Source organism: Acomys minous, assembly GCF_964271855.1.
Source record: "Acomys minous genome assembly, chromosome: 4".
NCBI lineage: Eukaryota > Metazoa > Chordata > Mammalia > Rodentia > Muridae > Acomys > Acomys minous.
The window spans coordinates 95,348,600-95,362,954 of NC_140486.1; the positions used below are offsets into that span (position 1 = coordinate 95,348,600).

A 14,355-nucleotide genomic window follows, 5' to 3' on the forward strand; every position below is an offset into this window, starting at 1 on the left:
ATGAGATTGAGGCCAGCCTGGTCTACAAAGTGAGTCCAGGACAGCCAAGGCTACATAGAGAAACCCTGGCTCGGAAAAACCCAAAAAAAGAAAAAAAAAAAAAAAAGAATTGTGCTTTTGGTTCTGTAGCTTTTGGGTTTTGTGTTACCCCTGTCTACCAGCACTGTGTTTTCTCATCTCTGGATGGAAATAATTAGTGTTGGAAGCATCCTTTTAACGGGTCCACACACTAGAGACTGGCAATGTGGGACACTTAACCATGGTGGAGCTGCCTATTGATGGTGATGGGATGGTGTGAGTCTATATGAGTGATAAAAGTGCACACAGTTGCGCACACACACATGCATGTACATGAGCCAAGCATCTACAAGAAATAAGTCAAGTCAGAATGAGCTCTGTTAGGCTGGACCAATGACAATTTCCCAATGTGGTCACCTCGCTGTTGGAAAAAAACTGGATGAAGGGCCCAAGGAACGTCCCTTCCTTATTTTGTTTTAATTTTTTTTTTTAACTCACTAATTTGGGGGTGGAGGGGTGGCATGTATAAGCTCATGTGTACGTGTGTGCGGGTGCAGAAGTGTGTGGAGACTTCAGGCACATGTTAGGCGGCGTCTTCTATTGTGCTTCTTATTTTTTGAGCTGAACTGAGCCTGAAGTTGTACCAACTCAGCAGGACTTGCTGGCCAGTGAGCCCTGGCGTTCCACCTGCCTTGGCTCCCACAGTGCTTGGATCATAGACATACACCACATGGCAGGTTTTTATAGAGAGGCTAGGCATCTGCACTCAGGCTGTCGTGCTTATGAGGCAAGAGGCAGTTTACCCACGGAGTCCTCAGACTACCTTGTCCGCTGATCCAAAGCCCTCTAGTAAACCTAAAATGGAAAGCTAAGCGACTTGAAAACCAAAACGAAAGCCTAAGACCCAATTACTGGACATGAAAACCAGCCTGTGCTTGTAATCATAGCACGTGGCATACGAAACAGGAAGATAAAGAGTTCAAGGCCGGTCTTGCTATAGAGCAAGCCTGTCTCAGAACAACGAACGGAGCCTGAAGATGTAGCTCAGTGCTAGGCGGCTTGGCTTACGTGTACAAAGCCACGGGTTTGATACTTAGTTCTATAAAAGGATGAACCAACCAACAAACAAAAAAAAAAAAACCATAACAAAATACCAACAAATACAGATAAGGCACTGTGAGAGAGGCTCGGGGTTTTTGAAGGGGAAGCTTGCTTTGAATCACCTGTTTAGCTATGGGCACCATGTTTGCAGGCAGTATCTCCCCCGTAGGTTAGCTCTTACTAGCATCATCTTCCCTTTCGACAAGCCGTAGCTCCTGAGGGGAACAGGACTGTTTCTGAGTTTCTGAGTTCTTCTTTGCTGTCATGCACACTGAGTGAGACCAGGTCGTGTTTCACATCAGGGCGGAAGTTACCTCATTGGAAAGTGAGGGAGCTTTCTCACCATGTTTTTCCTCTCTCTTCTAGCGATGGCATTCTGAGACTCCTGAGACGACATAGCTAAGACAGCTAGATCAGTGGCCAGGGGGATGTTTTTCCTTGCCTCTAGGTGCTCCCACTTTCTTTGTGTTTCAGTGTGACCCTCACCAGGACTGAGAGTCCCATATGCCCAGTGGTACCTTCTCTCAGCAAGAGTAAAAATTTGTCTGCTTTTGTAGTTTGCCTACCTGTTAGATGTGAGGAAGGGCCGAATTCTTGGGACATAGCGTTCTGTTCCCGGCTGGGACGTTCAGGGCTGTTGGTGATTTACACAGCCTTCCTGAGTCACTGCTTAAATTTATGGCCTTTCTTGCTGCCATCCAAGCCCTGTCAGCTAGCACAGTTCCAAAATAGCAACTGGGATTGTGCCTTGTTTAGTTTTGTTCTATTTTAGTTTGCTTTTAATCCTGATCCGCCATGGTTTTAGATCTGCGTCCACCGCCACCTCTTCTCCCTCCGGAATTGCCAGCGGTCAAGTGTAGAATTGTGCTGTTGAGCTTCACAATATACATATGCCTGCTGGGGGGCCTCTCACTCTGAGGAGGGAGTGAGGCTCTTCTGGGTGTGTGTGAGAGAGTGGGAGATGAGCCCGGATGTTTTCCCTCTAGAAATGTATTCGCTACTCTTAATCATCACTGGGACAAAATAGCCTGACCAAAGCCACTCAGCAAAGACAGGCAGGATTTATCTCAGCTCACAATTTAGGGGAGGGGTGGGGCGGGGTGGGGGGGGGGATGATGGCAGCGAGGGCTGGAGGCAGCTGGTCATGTTGTATCCCCAGTCGGGAAGTAAAGAAGAAATACCTGGGCACATGTCGCTTTCTCCTGTTTTATTAGGCCTGGGATCCCAGCTCAGGGAGGCTGGACCCTGCCGCATTGGCAGTTGGTTATCACAAGGAGGGCTGTTCTTGTAAAGGAAGCAGAGCTAAAAGTGCCCGGGCTGGCGCTTGGCCTTGGAGGTGCCTTTTGGCCCCGAAATCCTGCTGTGCCCCATAGCATGGTGTAGGACTGAGTGAAGGTTCCGGAACCACAGGAGGTAAAAGCCCTCCTGTGGACCAGGGGACACCCTGGCCCTGGCATTCGTGGACCCTGAGGAAGGTGGACATTCAGAATGACAAGGCAGCCCTTGGTGACTGCCTTGGCACCATCAAGGTGACTCTGGCAGGGTGTTTTAAGGCAATACAACTTTGAAAAGACCTCCCAGGTGATTAGTATGGTCCCGTACTTCAGCTCCCTGTGGAAACCCGTCTCATCCTTATGACATATTTTCCCTTCGCCATGCCCCCAAACTAAATGGAGCATGAATGAATAGCTCATGTAAAAAATAAAGCTTATGTTGCCATAAAATTAATTTCTTTACTTTGCAAGCTCAATATCAAGTAAAAATCACAGTGTTCTGGTTGGCGGCACATGACAATTTGTAATAGTCTTCCTAATGCTTATTTTATTCATTTTCTTTTCTCCAAATAGAAAAAAAAATCACACTGTTAAATCCTTGGCAAGAAAGGAAATAGTGCTTAAGGATGTTAGGCAAGGAAGTGTGGATGGGGAAGCTTCCTGCCAGTCATTTCTTCCGTGGCTGCCAGTCCAGAGTAGACCGGCATTCGTGCTGATGACAAGAAAAACATAATATCCGTCCTTGGTCCAGAAACAGTTGTCTTAAAGGAACTTTCATGTGCATTCTAACACTGTCCACGCCTACAAAGATAGAGGCCCCTTTACGAGACAGATTCACTCTTCTGTAACTCCTATCTTGCTGTTTCATATGTGCTGTGGTACAAGTGATAAGTTTCCTGGTATGTGCACATGTGTGCCTGTGTGTTGTGTCTACTTGTGTGTATGAGTTTAAGAGCACACATGTGCAACTGTGTGAAGATTACAAGCTGATTTGGGGTTTCTTCCGTCGATGGCTCCCAACCGTAAGTACTGAGGCAGGGTCTCTCATTGGAACCCGAAGGGCACCAAATCGGCTTGTCTAGCTGGCCTCTTCTCCACTTCTTTCCGGGTGCTGGAATTTTCGGTGGGCTCCCATGCCTGTCTGAACACTGGTCCTTAAGGATTACAGGAGGAGCATGTGACCCGCTGAGCCATCTCCATAGAGCCTTGTTATCTGAACAGGGTCTTTCTCTGTAGCCTGGGCTGACCTCAACTTAAAGTCATGATGCTCCTCTTGCCTCAGCCTCCCAACTCCTGGGATTACAAGTTATGAGTCATTATTGCCCACCAAGAGGGTATTTTTTAAAATATGCAAATTGTCATTAAAAAAAAAAACATTGCCCTGTTTTCTGATTTCTCCTTCAGGAGTTGGTAAAGTGCTGAAGAAAATCAACAAGGCTATTGTCTCCAAGAAGAATAAAGACACTGTCACTGTGGCCAATGCTGTGTTCGTCCAGAATGGCTTTAAGATGGAAGCACCCTTTGCAGCAAGGAACAAAGAAGTGTTTCAGTGTGAAGTGCAGAGTGTGAGCTTCCAGGACCCAGTCTCCGCCTGCGACTCCATCAATTTTTGGGTGAAAAATGAAACCAGGGGTGAGTGTGGCTCTCTCCTGTGTCCTGTGGGTTCTCACATTTTGTGAGGGGAAAGAGTCAGGTGTGGAGAGCCTGGCTGTAATCCTCAAGCCCAGTGGCAACCACCTGGGCTGCAGCAGGCTTTCTCCACGCGCCAGGTCTCAGGCTGCCCGCCTCCCCCACCTCACAGCTGCTACCTGGCACTGGATAGGATTTTCCTCCCGCAGGGCGGGTGGTGTAACAGAACACAGCCCTGCCCCTCGCTCCTTCGCCTGCCGTACCTCGCCTCCAGAGCCCTTACCTATGGGTTCCTGTCTGTCTGGCAGGTTTCCTTGCTTGTGTTGCCTGGTTTTTACACCTTGTGTTTCCTTGGCCAGCAAGAGCCATCTTATGCTTCGGCTTTGTCTCTCTTGTGACCCTGGCCAAGTTCTAGGTGCCCTTCACTGGCTTTGTCTGGCCGGTGATTACACCACTTTGAACGCCTCCATCATGGCATTTTCAACGCCGCGTCATGACCACGTGTTTAGATGTCTCTTCTCATTAAATGGAGGAGTTTTCCAGTGTTTGGGGTTTTCAAACCTGCTGACTTGTAAGCCGGAAGTCTCAGAGACTTTCCGGAGGAGCTTAGGGCCAACCACAATAGAGTGAAGCTGCTCTGGTTTCATATTTCTGTTGCTGTGATAGAATATCCCGACAGAAAGCAGGTTAGAGAAGAAAGGGTTTGTTTCAGCTCCCAATCCCAGATCACAGACTTACCACTGCAGGGAAGTCTGGCCGAAGTTTAAAGCAGCTAGTCACACCACGTCCACACTTGTGAGCGGAGAGAACTCAGTGCACACATGAGCAGTACTCAGCTATAGTTTCTTACTCCCACACAGTCGGGAGCCATCATAAAACCAGGAAATTGGTGCTGTTCGTTCTCATGCTCTGCCTTCCTGAGTCAATTAAAGCTGTCGAGACAGTCCCTTACTGATGTATCCACTCCAGATGATCTACGCTGTGTTCACTTGACAGTTCAACTAACCCCCACAGACGCTAAGACTGTAAATGTGCTCTTGGAGTTAGGGTCATAAAAGAGGTGGGGACTCAGTAGGGTAAACCCTGCCTTTAGGGAACAAGCTTATCAGAGCCTAGTTCCTTGTGCGCCTGAACTAGGATTACCCAAGGGCCAAGGGTGTGTTTAGAGTACAGTTCCCTGGCCCCTGACTTACTGGGGAGGAATTTCTGAGGGAGGGGCAGGGCTCCTCCCATCAGCTCCATCACTCATCATCCTATGTACACACATGAAAACATCATCTCACACATAAACAAACAGAACTTTTGTTTTTTAAAAAAAATTAAACAATAATAAAAGGGAAAATGAGGAATTTATAGTTGTAGTTAAGTAGCTATACCTTTGGGTTCAAGAACACATGAATACATGATGCATATTTTTTTTATTTTGATATTTTTGCCAAATTCTTAGGGTAGTGAACTTGCAACATTGGACTAGGTCAGGTATGTTATACCATGACACAAGGAATTACAAGCTGTCATCATTGCTGAAGCAATTTTAAAAAGTTTATGTATCTCCCAGTTAGAATAACTGCACACAGCCTGTTTCCTGGACTTTTCTGCTCTAATAGCAAACAGATGTATCTTTGACTTCTTGTCATTAGCAGTTATGATGACATCACTGAAACTCAGTGACCCGCATGGGACTTGGTGAAGAGTGACTCCCAGCTCTTAGCTGCCACTGTCATCATTACCTGATGCAATTTTTTAAAATCATGGTGTAAAATTTCTGGTAAATTTCTGAACTTGTCTCATAGCAACCAAAATGGCAATATTTAAAGGTAGCAGCTGAAAAGATGGCTCAGCAATTAAGAGAGCACTTGCTGCACAAGCAGAGGACCAGAGTTCAGTTCCCAGCAACCCTTTGGGGTGGCTTACAACAGGTACAACGGCCCGTAACTTCAGGTCTAGGCAAATCCAACAACTGCAGGCTACCACAGGTACCTACACACATGTGCACATACCCATACAGAGAGACATATACCTATTGATGTAGCTTAAAATAGTAAAAAAATATATATGTTTTTTTTTCTACGTGAGGCATTCTTCATTGTGCAGGACTGTTTTGAACACTGCAGAACATGTGGCATGCCTGGCCTCTGCCAGCTCAACCAAAACACTCCCATAGATTCCCCCAGACAATCAACCTCTGCCCCCGGATTGCTAAGCTTGTCTGGGGAGATGAGCTTTCTGCCGAGAGAGCTATCACCAGGGTCCTCTGCTCACCCTGGGAGAGGTCTGACATGGGGGCCACTGCAGCCCCAGCTTCTCCCTGCCACAAAGGCTTCTCTCATCCTCCCATCACAGACCCTTCTCCACCTCACCGTGCGTGCTGCAGTCTAGAATGCTTCCCGTCCTGTGTCCCTACGTAGCCACTGTACACTTCTGTGTCACCACACCACACGAGTGGCACAGAAGCTGCAGGCTCCATTGTTCTCAGCCTAAGCGCTCTTCCACCATTTATGAATGAGCTGTGTAACCTTAATAAAGGGTCTCAACATCTTGTGCCCCAACCCCCAACCTGATGCCCCAGCTCCTGATTCGCAGAATGTTGATGTATTAGTGACAACTAGCAGAAGGACAGTTCCGTGAAGGCTTTTTTTTTTTTTTTTTTTTTTTGATCTACATAGGAAGCATTGACTGTAGGGCCTGGGCCCCCTCACAAAGTATGAGCTGTTTTCACAGTGGCTAGCTCAACGGTTCTCAACCTTCCTAATGCTGTGACTTTTTAATATATTTCCTCATGTTTTTGGTGACCCCCAACCATAAATTATTTTCATTGCTACCTCATAACTAATTTTGCTACTGTTATAAATCGTAATATAAATCTCTGTGTCTTCCAATGGACTTAGATGACCCCTGTGAAAGGGTCCTTTGACCCTCATGGTGTTGCAGCGCACACGTTGAGAACCCCCTGGAAAGCCCTACTTGCTTGGGGCCCTTGTCCGCCAGGTCAGATGTACCTTGCACTTGCTTTCACTTCAGGGTGTCTGTTAAAATTGCAGTATTGTGCTTTCGCAAATCCTTTTGGCATCTTTTTCTAATCCTGAGCTCTTTGAGGAAGGGACCCACTTTGTTCACTTATTAAAGGGTATACCTGGTACGTGCTGGGTAGTATCCCAAAGATGGATGGAGGAGAGTCAATGTACCCATGGCAACACCAACAGCAGTCTCCCATGGCAACACCAACAGCAGCCTCTCACGTACCCCCATTACCTCAAACGCATCTGTCCCTTACTGCTTTCTCTTTGCCATTTCTTTTTATTTCATCTTGCCCTCCTAACACATATTCAACCCTGAAAGTGATGTGCTTGTTTTCACTTTTTTTCAAGACAAGGTATCATGTAGCCCAGGGTGGTGTTGAACCTATTATCTGGCTGAGGCGTGCCTCGAACTCCTGATTGTTTCTGCCTCCACACATCCTGTGAGTGCCCGGTTTACAGGTTTGTACTGTGATACCCAATACCCAGCCCCGAGACATTATTTACCTCTGTAGCATGGGCTGTCGTTTCCTCTGCCTCTTGAGCCCTGACCACATGCCGAATGTAGCACTAGGAGAAAACGGAACGGTAAAATCCCTCCAAGGGTGCAACGCACTGTGCAGTTCAGGGAGGCAGGCTCATTCAAACTGGCTAGAATAGATATCCTCAGGATGGCTGCAGGCACTAACCCTCAGACTCTTTGGAAAAGTGATGGGCAAGGAGGGGAGGAGGGTCAAGGAGCACGGGTTATAAAAGAGAAGGATGGATTCAGCTGGTAATGTTCTCTACAAGAGGCGGAAACAGCATCCTGAGTCCTGAGCATTAGATCCAAGGAGTGCTGTCCGGGTAGTGTGAGGAGGCCAGCCTCACGTTGAACTGAGTGAGTGGCGGCTATGTATAGCCTGTAGTTCTCTTCCTGGGCTGGGCTTAGGTGGTGTCGATGCCCCCTTGTGGAAGTGAGAGTTCGGAAGACACTGCATGCTGGGTACCAGAAACTTCCCTGTGCTGATTACCAGCTCAGTTCAGTTCAGAGGTTTGCAGAGAGGATTAGGCCTCCTCTTTCTTGAACGTCATTCTGAGGGGCATGAAGTTCTCTGCCTAAGTTAACATCTGGCCACTTTGAGTGCTGTTGATTTTACTCTTAATAACTTGAATACCTATTTTGTGTTGAGATACACACACACACACACACACACACACACACACACACGTGAACTAAAAATCTAGTGAATGATTTTTAATACTTTGGGTTTAAGGAACCCCTGTTTAACGCCCACCCGCACCCCCAACACCTTTAAACCTTCCAAGGCCAAGCAAAAAGGAACCTGAACTTTAAGTAGGGCGGGCTCTTGAAGGATCCCTCCAATACCCTGAAGTGATAAGAGCCTGTTTTTCCTTTACTACTGATGTGGATGAGATGGAGCACCCTGGTGTTCCAGCATCCCAGCAAGGGAACATTTGCCTTCAAAGTAATTTCCTGGAGGCTAACCCCGTTTCTTCTCATCTCTGTACTCTTGGAGCCTTGCTCAATGCCTAAATGGGAACATGGCATTCAGTTTCAGTTCCTGTTGGAATCCTCAGGAGGCTTGTGATACCCAGGGATTGGGTCCAAGCGGTTCTGAAGCCTTAGAGGCAATGAAGTTCAGCTCTGACAGGTCACAAGCCGGAATATTGACTTAGATGGTGACTGCATGAACCCAGTGGCTTAAAAACCAAATGAAAAAAGGCAAAAACTGCTTATCTCACAAACACTGAGAACTCGTCAGCAGCCACATGACAGTGTCAGGAAAAAAAATAACTAAAACAGTTTTTAATTAAACATAGCTTATTCTAGATACACAGAAGTTTTCTAGAACAAGGGGCTTACAGAACCAGCTGGGATTTCTTGAGCCAGAGTTTGGTAAACTTAGCCAGGAGTGGTGTTTTCGGTTTTACTTGAAGATTTCAAATTTGAGTTAGAAAAAATCAGTATAGAAAGTGTGCTTTACAAATCCAACTGAGGCGCTGGTGTACTTTAGCTGGTAGAGTGTTTGCTTAATTCAACTTGCAACTTCCCAGGGCAGTGTCCCATAAAGTGGACATGGTGCCACACACTGAAAATACCACCAGTTAGGAAAGTCAAAAGGTCAGGTACTCTCAGCTACATTGAGAGTTTGAGGCTGGACTGAAGGTCAAGTACTCTCAGCTATATGGAAAATTTGAGGCCAGACTGAGCTACATGAGTCCAGATGCCTGACTTGTGTCTTTTTTTATTATTATTATTTTTGTTTTACTGGGTCTCTGCCACTAGCTGCCATTTGCCCTTGGTGTGGCCCCCATGGTTGATATTTTGCCTTGTTCTTCGCAGGCATGATTGACAACCTGCTTTCCCCAAATCTGATCGATGGTGCCCTTACCAGACTGGTCCTGGTCAACGCAGTGTATTTCAAGGGTTTGTGGAAATCCCGGTTCCAACCCGAGAGCACGAAGAAGCGGACGTTTGTGGCAGGTGATGGGAAACCTTACCAAGTGCCCATGCTGGCCCAGCTCTCCGTGTTCCGCTCTGGTGAGTGCACCCTGGATGAGGGCTGTCCTAGAATGCGCTGCTGGCAGAAAGGCAAGGCTCGAGTACTCTTTATTTAACAGCAGATCTTTGTTGGGGGGTCGGTGCCGGGAGGCTTGTAGAGGTGCCTCAAACCTGAAAGACCAATACTACAGAGCGGGTCAGGTTTCTGGGGGGCAAGATTTCTTAAAACACATGGTAAGTCTTTGTGCCATAAAAAAAATATATGTATGTATATATGTGTGTGTGTGTGTGTGTGTGTGTGTGTATGTACTAACATGTCACATGTGTAGGTTTCTGTGTCAAACACATGGAATGAAAAGATAATTAACAAAACCAATATAGATGGGCATTAAACATATGAAGGAACCTATCACGTCACTGTTAGCAAACTTACATTAATAAAGAGTTATTTCTTTTTTACTTCTCACATTATCATAAATTAGGATGGCCGATAAAACCCACTTAAGGCTACTTGCGTGAGATGGGCAGGCCCCTTGAGCATTTCTGGTGGGGCTGACCTGTTATCTGAAGGACTTTCTTTATGTCATTATGCCAGCAAATCCTTCCAGAGAATTGACTGCCTGAAGATAATCACACACTGGCTATTATGAATAAACAGAAGCCTGACACAAAGCTTCATTCAGAGCCCTGGGTTCTGAATCTTCAGATTTAACCTACCTCAGATGGAAAATATTAAGAAAGAAAAGTAGGCTGCATATCAAACATACACAGATTTTTTTCTTGTTATTGTCCCTAAACAGTATAATGAAGCAGCAGTTCACATTGTGTTAAATATTATAAGCAACAGACAGTTTTAAATATCCAGTGGGATTTATATAGGCTACATGGAAAGACCAGGCTGAATATGAGGGATTTGGGCATGCTGAACACTGTAGACCCTGTGACATGGCTGTGCTCTGCAACGCAGGTGATAATTAGATTTAGATCTACATAAATAGAAAGACTATGTGGTGTGTATCTGATTTGTGAAGGCACGTTATCAAACAGCAGATGCTGATCAGCCATGCTTGCCTAAGTACTTTCTGCACATTTATCTATGCAGATATGTCTTGGAGAATGTTTGGTAAAGTGTTCACAGTGGTAGGATTTCACAGATCTCCTTATTTGAAATTTGAAATTTCCTGTATATGGATGTGTGCGTGTCAGGGTGGTGTACGTGTGCGCAGCTATGTGTACCTGTGGGAGCCAGAGGAGGACAGCGAGGGTCCTGCTTTCCACTTCATTCTTTGGAGACAGGATCTCTCAATGAGCCGGGAGCCATTGGCTGGAAAGCTTCAGCCATCTCCCTGTCTCCCAGTTTGTTTGTGGTCGCTGGGGATTGGAACTTAGGTCCCCATGCTTGCTTCGCGAGCTTTCCTTCCCTCTCGACAGCCCCTGAATTTTCTTTTTAGTGAGCACGTATCTTCAACCTTAAAGATGCAGGAAAGAGTCTCCCATATATAACCATTATTCCCACAGCACCGATGGCCATGACTGTTTCTTACATTTCACTTCATTGAAGGATTCTTGATCCACCCTAAATCTCTTTTCCCTGCCGTGATGTCAGGCTTCAACTTTCCAGTTCATACTGGATCTTCTGGATGTCAAATATCCCCTTTTATTTTAACTTTTTAAATTTTCTCTGTGTATGCCAGTGCACAGGTGGCCCCAGAGGGCAGAAGAGGGCGTCATATATTCTGGAGCTGGACTATCTGAACTCCGTCCTCTACAAGGACAGGAGACACTCTGAGCCACTGAGCCATCTCTCCAGCCCCTAACTACTCCCTTTTCAGATTCAAACAGGTGACTGTGTTGCCGGGTCTCTGTTGTAGAAGTTCAGTCATGTCAGAGCCCTCTCCGTCTTGTCAGTCATCGGTCTTCTAGGAGCAAAATTTCCAAATGTACTATGCAATCGATGCACTGAAAAATACTGTGTACTTAAAACAGCACAGGAAGTTCACCTTAGTGCCTGGGCATAGTGAAAGCCTTTGGCCTGAAAGCAGTTCCAGCCACACTGCCCTCCCTGTCCTGGGCTGTGCTGCTCGAGGTTACCCTTGGCATGCTGGCAGCACCCCCAGTGCATATCCAGACAGAAATGTGTTATTAGTGATGGATCTTTACACAGTCTGCATACTGCTGAAGGCAGAACAGAAGGTTAAGATGCAAGGGCTTTTTAGGTAACCCTCTGGGAGACTCAGGCATGCAAGTGTGTATAAGGATATAGTGTATGCTCTTCTTGAGGAGATAGTCTGGCCTCAGAGAGAAACATTGAGGGCCTGTTCTGAGTTCAGAAGTGGTTTCTCCAAGAACACACATGCGTGCTTTACCTCAGGTGTACACAGATGCATCTTTTTGTGATGCTGGGGATTGAACACAGGGCCCTGGATGTGCTGGACACTCTGCTACTGAACTGCATCCTTGATGTAAATGTAGTTTTTATAAGTTCAGATAGAGAGGGGGCAGAGAGGAAACAGACAGACAGACAGACAGACAGACAGACAATGAGAATTAACCTCCCAGTCTCTCTGCATGACACCAAGGCTGCACCCTTCTTACCCCGCCCCCCACCACCACCACCAAAGACTCAGCTCCTTCCAGAGTGTGATCATGTGCGCAGGAGTTCTTTCTCTCCAGGTCACCCCACCCCCTAAGGCTGGGAGTCGTGACCACTGTTGGTAACCTGTCTGAAGCAGTTTCCCTGAGTTCGTCCCGTGCTTTATATAATGGCTTCATTAAGCTCTGCTTAGATGACCCGGCCTGGTGGCATGTTTGTTGCCTGTGACTGCTGTGCTGAGCTCAGAACAGAGCACCTAAGTGTCCTTCTTGCCTCTAGGCCTGTTTCCTTACAAGTTCTCTTCTTGCCTCCTTTCTGTGCCTGTCATAGGGTCTACCTAGAATCCCAGCCTGGCATCTGGCTTCTTTCTGGATTGTGTGGCCTGAGAGTGTCATCCATCCCCTAGTTGCCACCACAGCAGCTTATGGGGATAAGACAGGCTTGTCTGCATGGGCCTGTGAGGAGGGTCCAGCAGGCTGCAGTGGCTCAGGCAGGCTTTCATTTTCATGACCGCAGACCTCTTAGCCTGTTGGCCGTTTCTGCCCATCTATTCACCCTCTGCCAGCTCTACCAGCCAGGACTCAAGAGGCTACAGTACCCAGACCCATATGACTGTCAGGGCCTCCTGCTGGGTGTTTGCTGTGCCTCCTCCAAGTCTCGGTCCCCTGATGAAATACTGCCACTTGGAGGATCTAACTTCTTTACTTCTCTCCTACGATGTCATCGGCATCTGAGGAGACGAGACCCACTTGGCAACATCAAGGCAAGATGGTGGAAAATAAAGAGAAAGGGAGAGATGATTCTGGCTTGTGCCTCCTAAAAAATAAGGCTTCAAGGATATACTTTTTTTTTTTTTAACTTAGAAAGCACTTTGAAGTGCTGCTTAGTGGACGGGCATTTCAGGCTCACTGCAAAGCTGTCACATGTATAAAGCAGGAAGAAAACACATTCCCCCCAATCCCACTCCCTAGGATTAAAACCCCTATTAAGTGCTAGGCATGTAATTTTGACCTATTCTATGAATATATAGGATATATTTGAAGCCTTTTTGCATTCGTAGGATTACACTGTTTATTCCATAATCTGTTTTATTCATTAGCTACTGTATCATGAAACATTTTTTCATAAATTTGTTAGTATTTATAGGACCATTTTTTAGCTGCACATTATTACATAATATAAACTTTCATAATATTTTCTGGCTAGTCAGTTATGGTTTTCCTCTAATAAATAATCACTGAGTGTTCTTATGCATAAATTTGTAAAGGCTTTTATCACTATTCCTAGGGGACATTTTGCTTAAATACGAATTGCTGATCAAAGTTGTTATAAGTGTTCAGCGTAAATGCTTGAATTTGTACTGTAGAAACCTTACCGTGTGTGTTGGGGGGAACACGACAAATAACCAGCCTGCTGTGCGTGTACAGGTGTGCACATGCACATGTGTATGCATGTGCATCTGTGGCAGAAGGTATACTCTTCAATCGCTCTCCATCTTATTTTTTGAAGCAGGGTCTCTCAGTGAACCTGGTGCTCACTGATTCGTCTAGGATGGCTGGCCACTGAAGCTCCAGGATCTGCCTCTGCTTCCCCAGAGCTGAATGGCAAGTGTGCCACCATGTCTGGATTTTTCTTTTTTGATTTTTTAAAAAAATTTTATTTTATTAATTTATTCATATTACATCTCAATGGTTATCCCCTCCCTTGTATCCTCCCATTCCTCCCTCCCTCCCATTTTCCCCTTACTCCCATCCCCTATGACTGTGACTGAGGGGGATTTCCTTCCCCTGTATATGCTCATAGGGTATCAAGTCTCTTCTTTTTAGCCTGCTATTTTTCCTCTGAGTGCCACCAGGTCTCCCCATGTCTGGATTTTTATATGGGTCCTGGGAATTGAACTCGGGTCCTCATGTTTTATTAACTGGGATGTCCCCGCAGTCCGCCTAGCCCTAGTCTCCTTTCTTCTCTGTCTACAGCGCATATTTCTTCAGCAGTGTTACTTCCCCTTTGGCTGTCTACTAAGTTGTAGTCCCGAGACTAGTTGCATCCTTGTCCTCATCGGCACATTTATTGACTCACCCAGTTGCTCGGGTCTCGTTTCTTCTCCATCAGCTCCCGCTAGACCTGCCTTGGACTGTAGTCTGTAGTTTAGACAGACGACTTCAAGAGGACCTATTTGTGGTTTCCAAACACTTTTTTTTTTTTCAGTTCCTATTC

General features: G+C 46.2%; 1 protein-coding gene across 1 annotated transcript in view; it reads left to right on the forward strand.

The window, feature by feature from the left end:
* Positions 1–14,355, forward strand: part of SERPINE2 (serpin family E member 2) — a 63,473-nt gene that overhangs the window by 36,219 nt on the left and 12,899 nt on the right. Inside the window, exons 3-4 of the mRNA XM_084779484.1 lie at positions 3,798–4,025; positions 9,387–9,584. Of these exons, the coding sequence (XP_084635610.1) occupies positions 3,798–4,025; positions 9,387–9,584 (426 nt within the window). The remainder of the gene's footprint in view (positions 1–3,797; positions 4,026–9,386; positions 9,585–14,355) is intronic.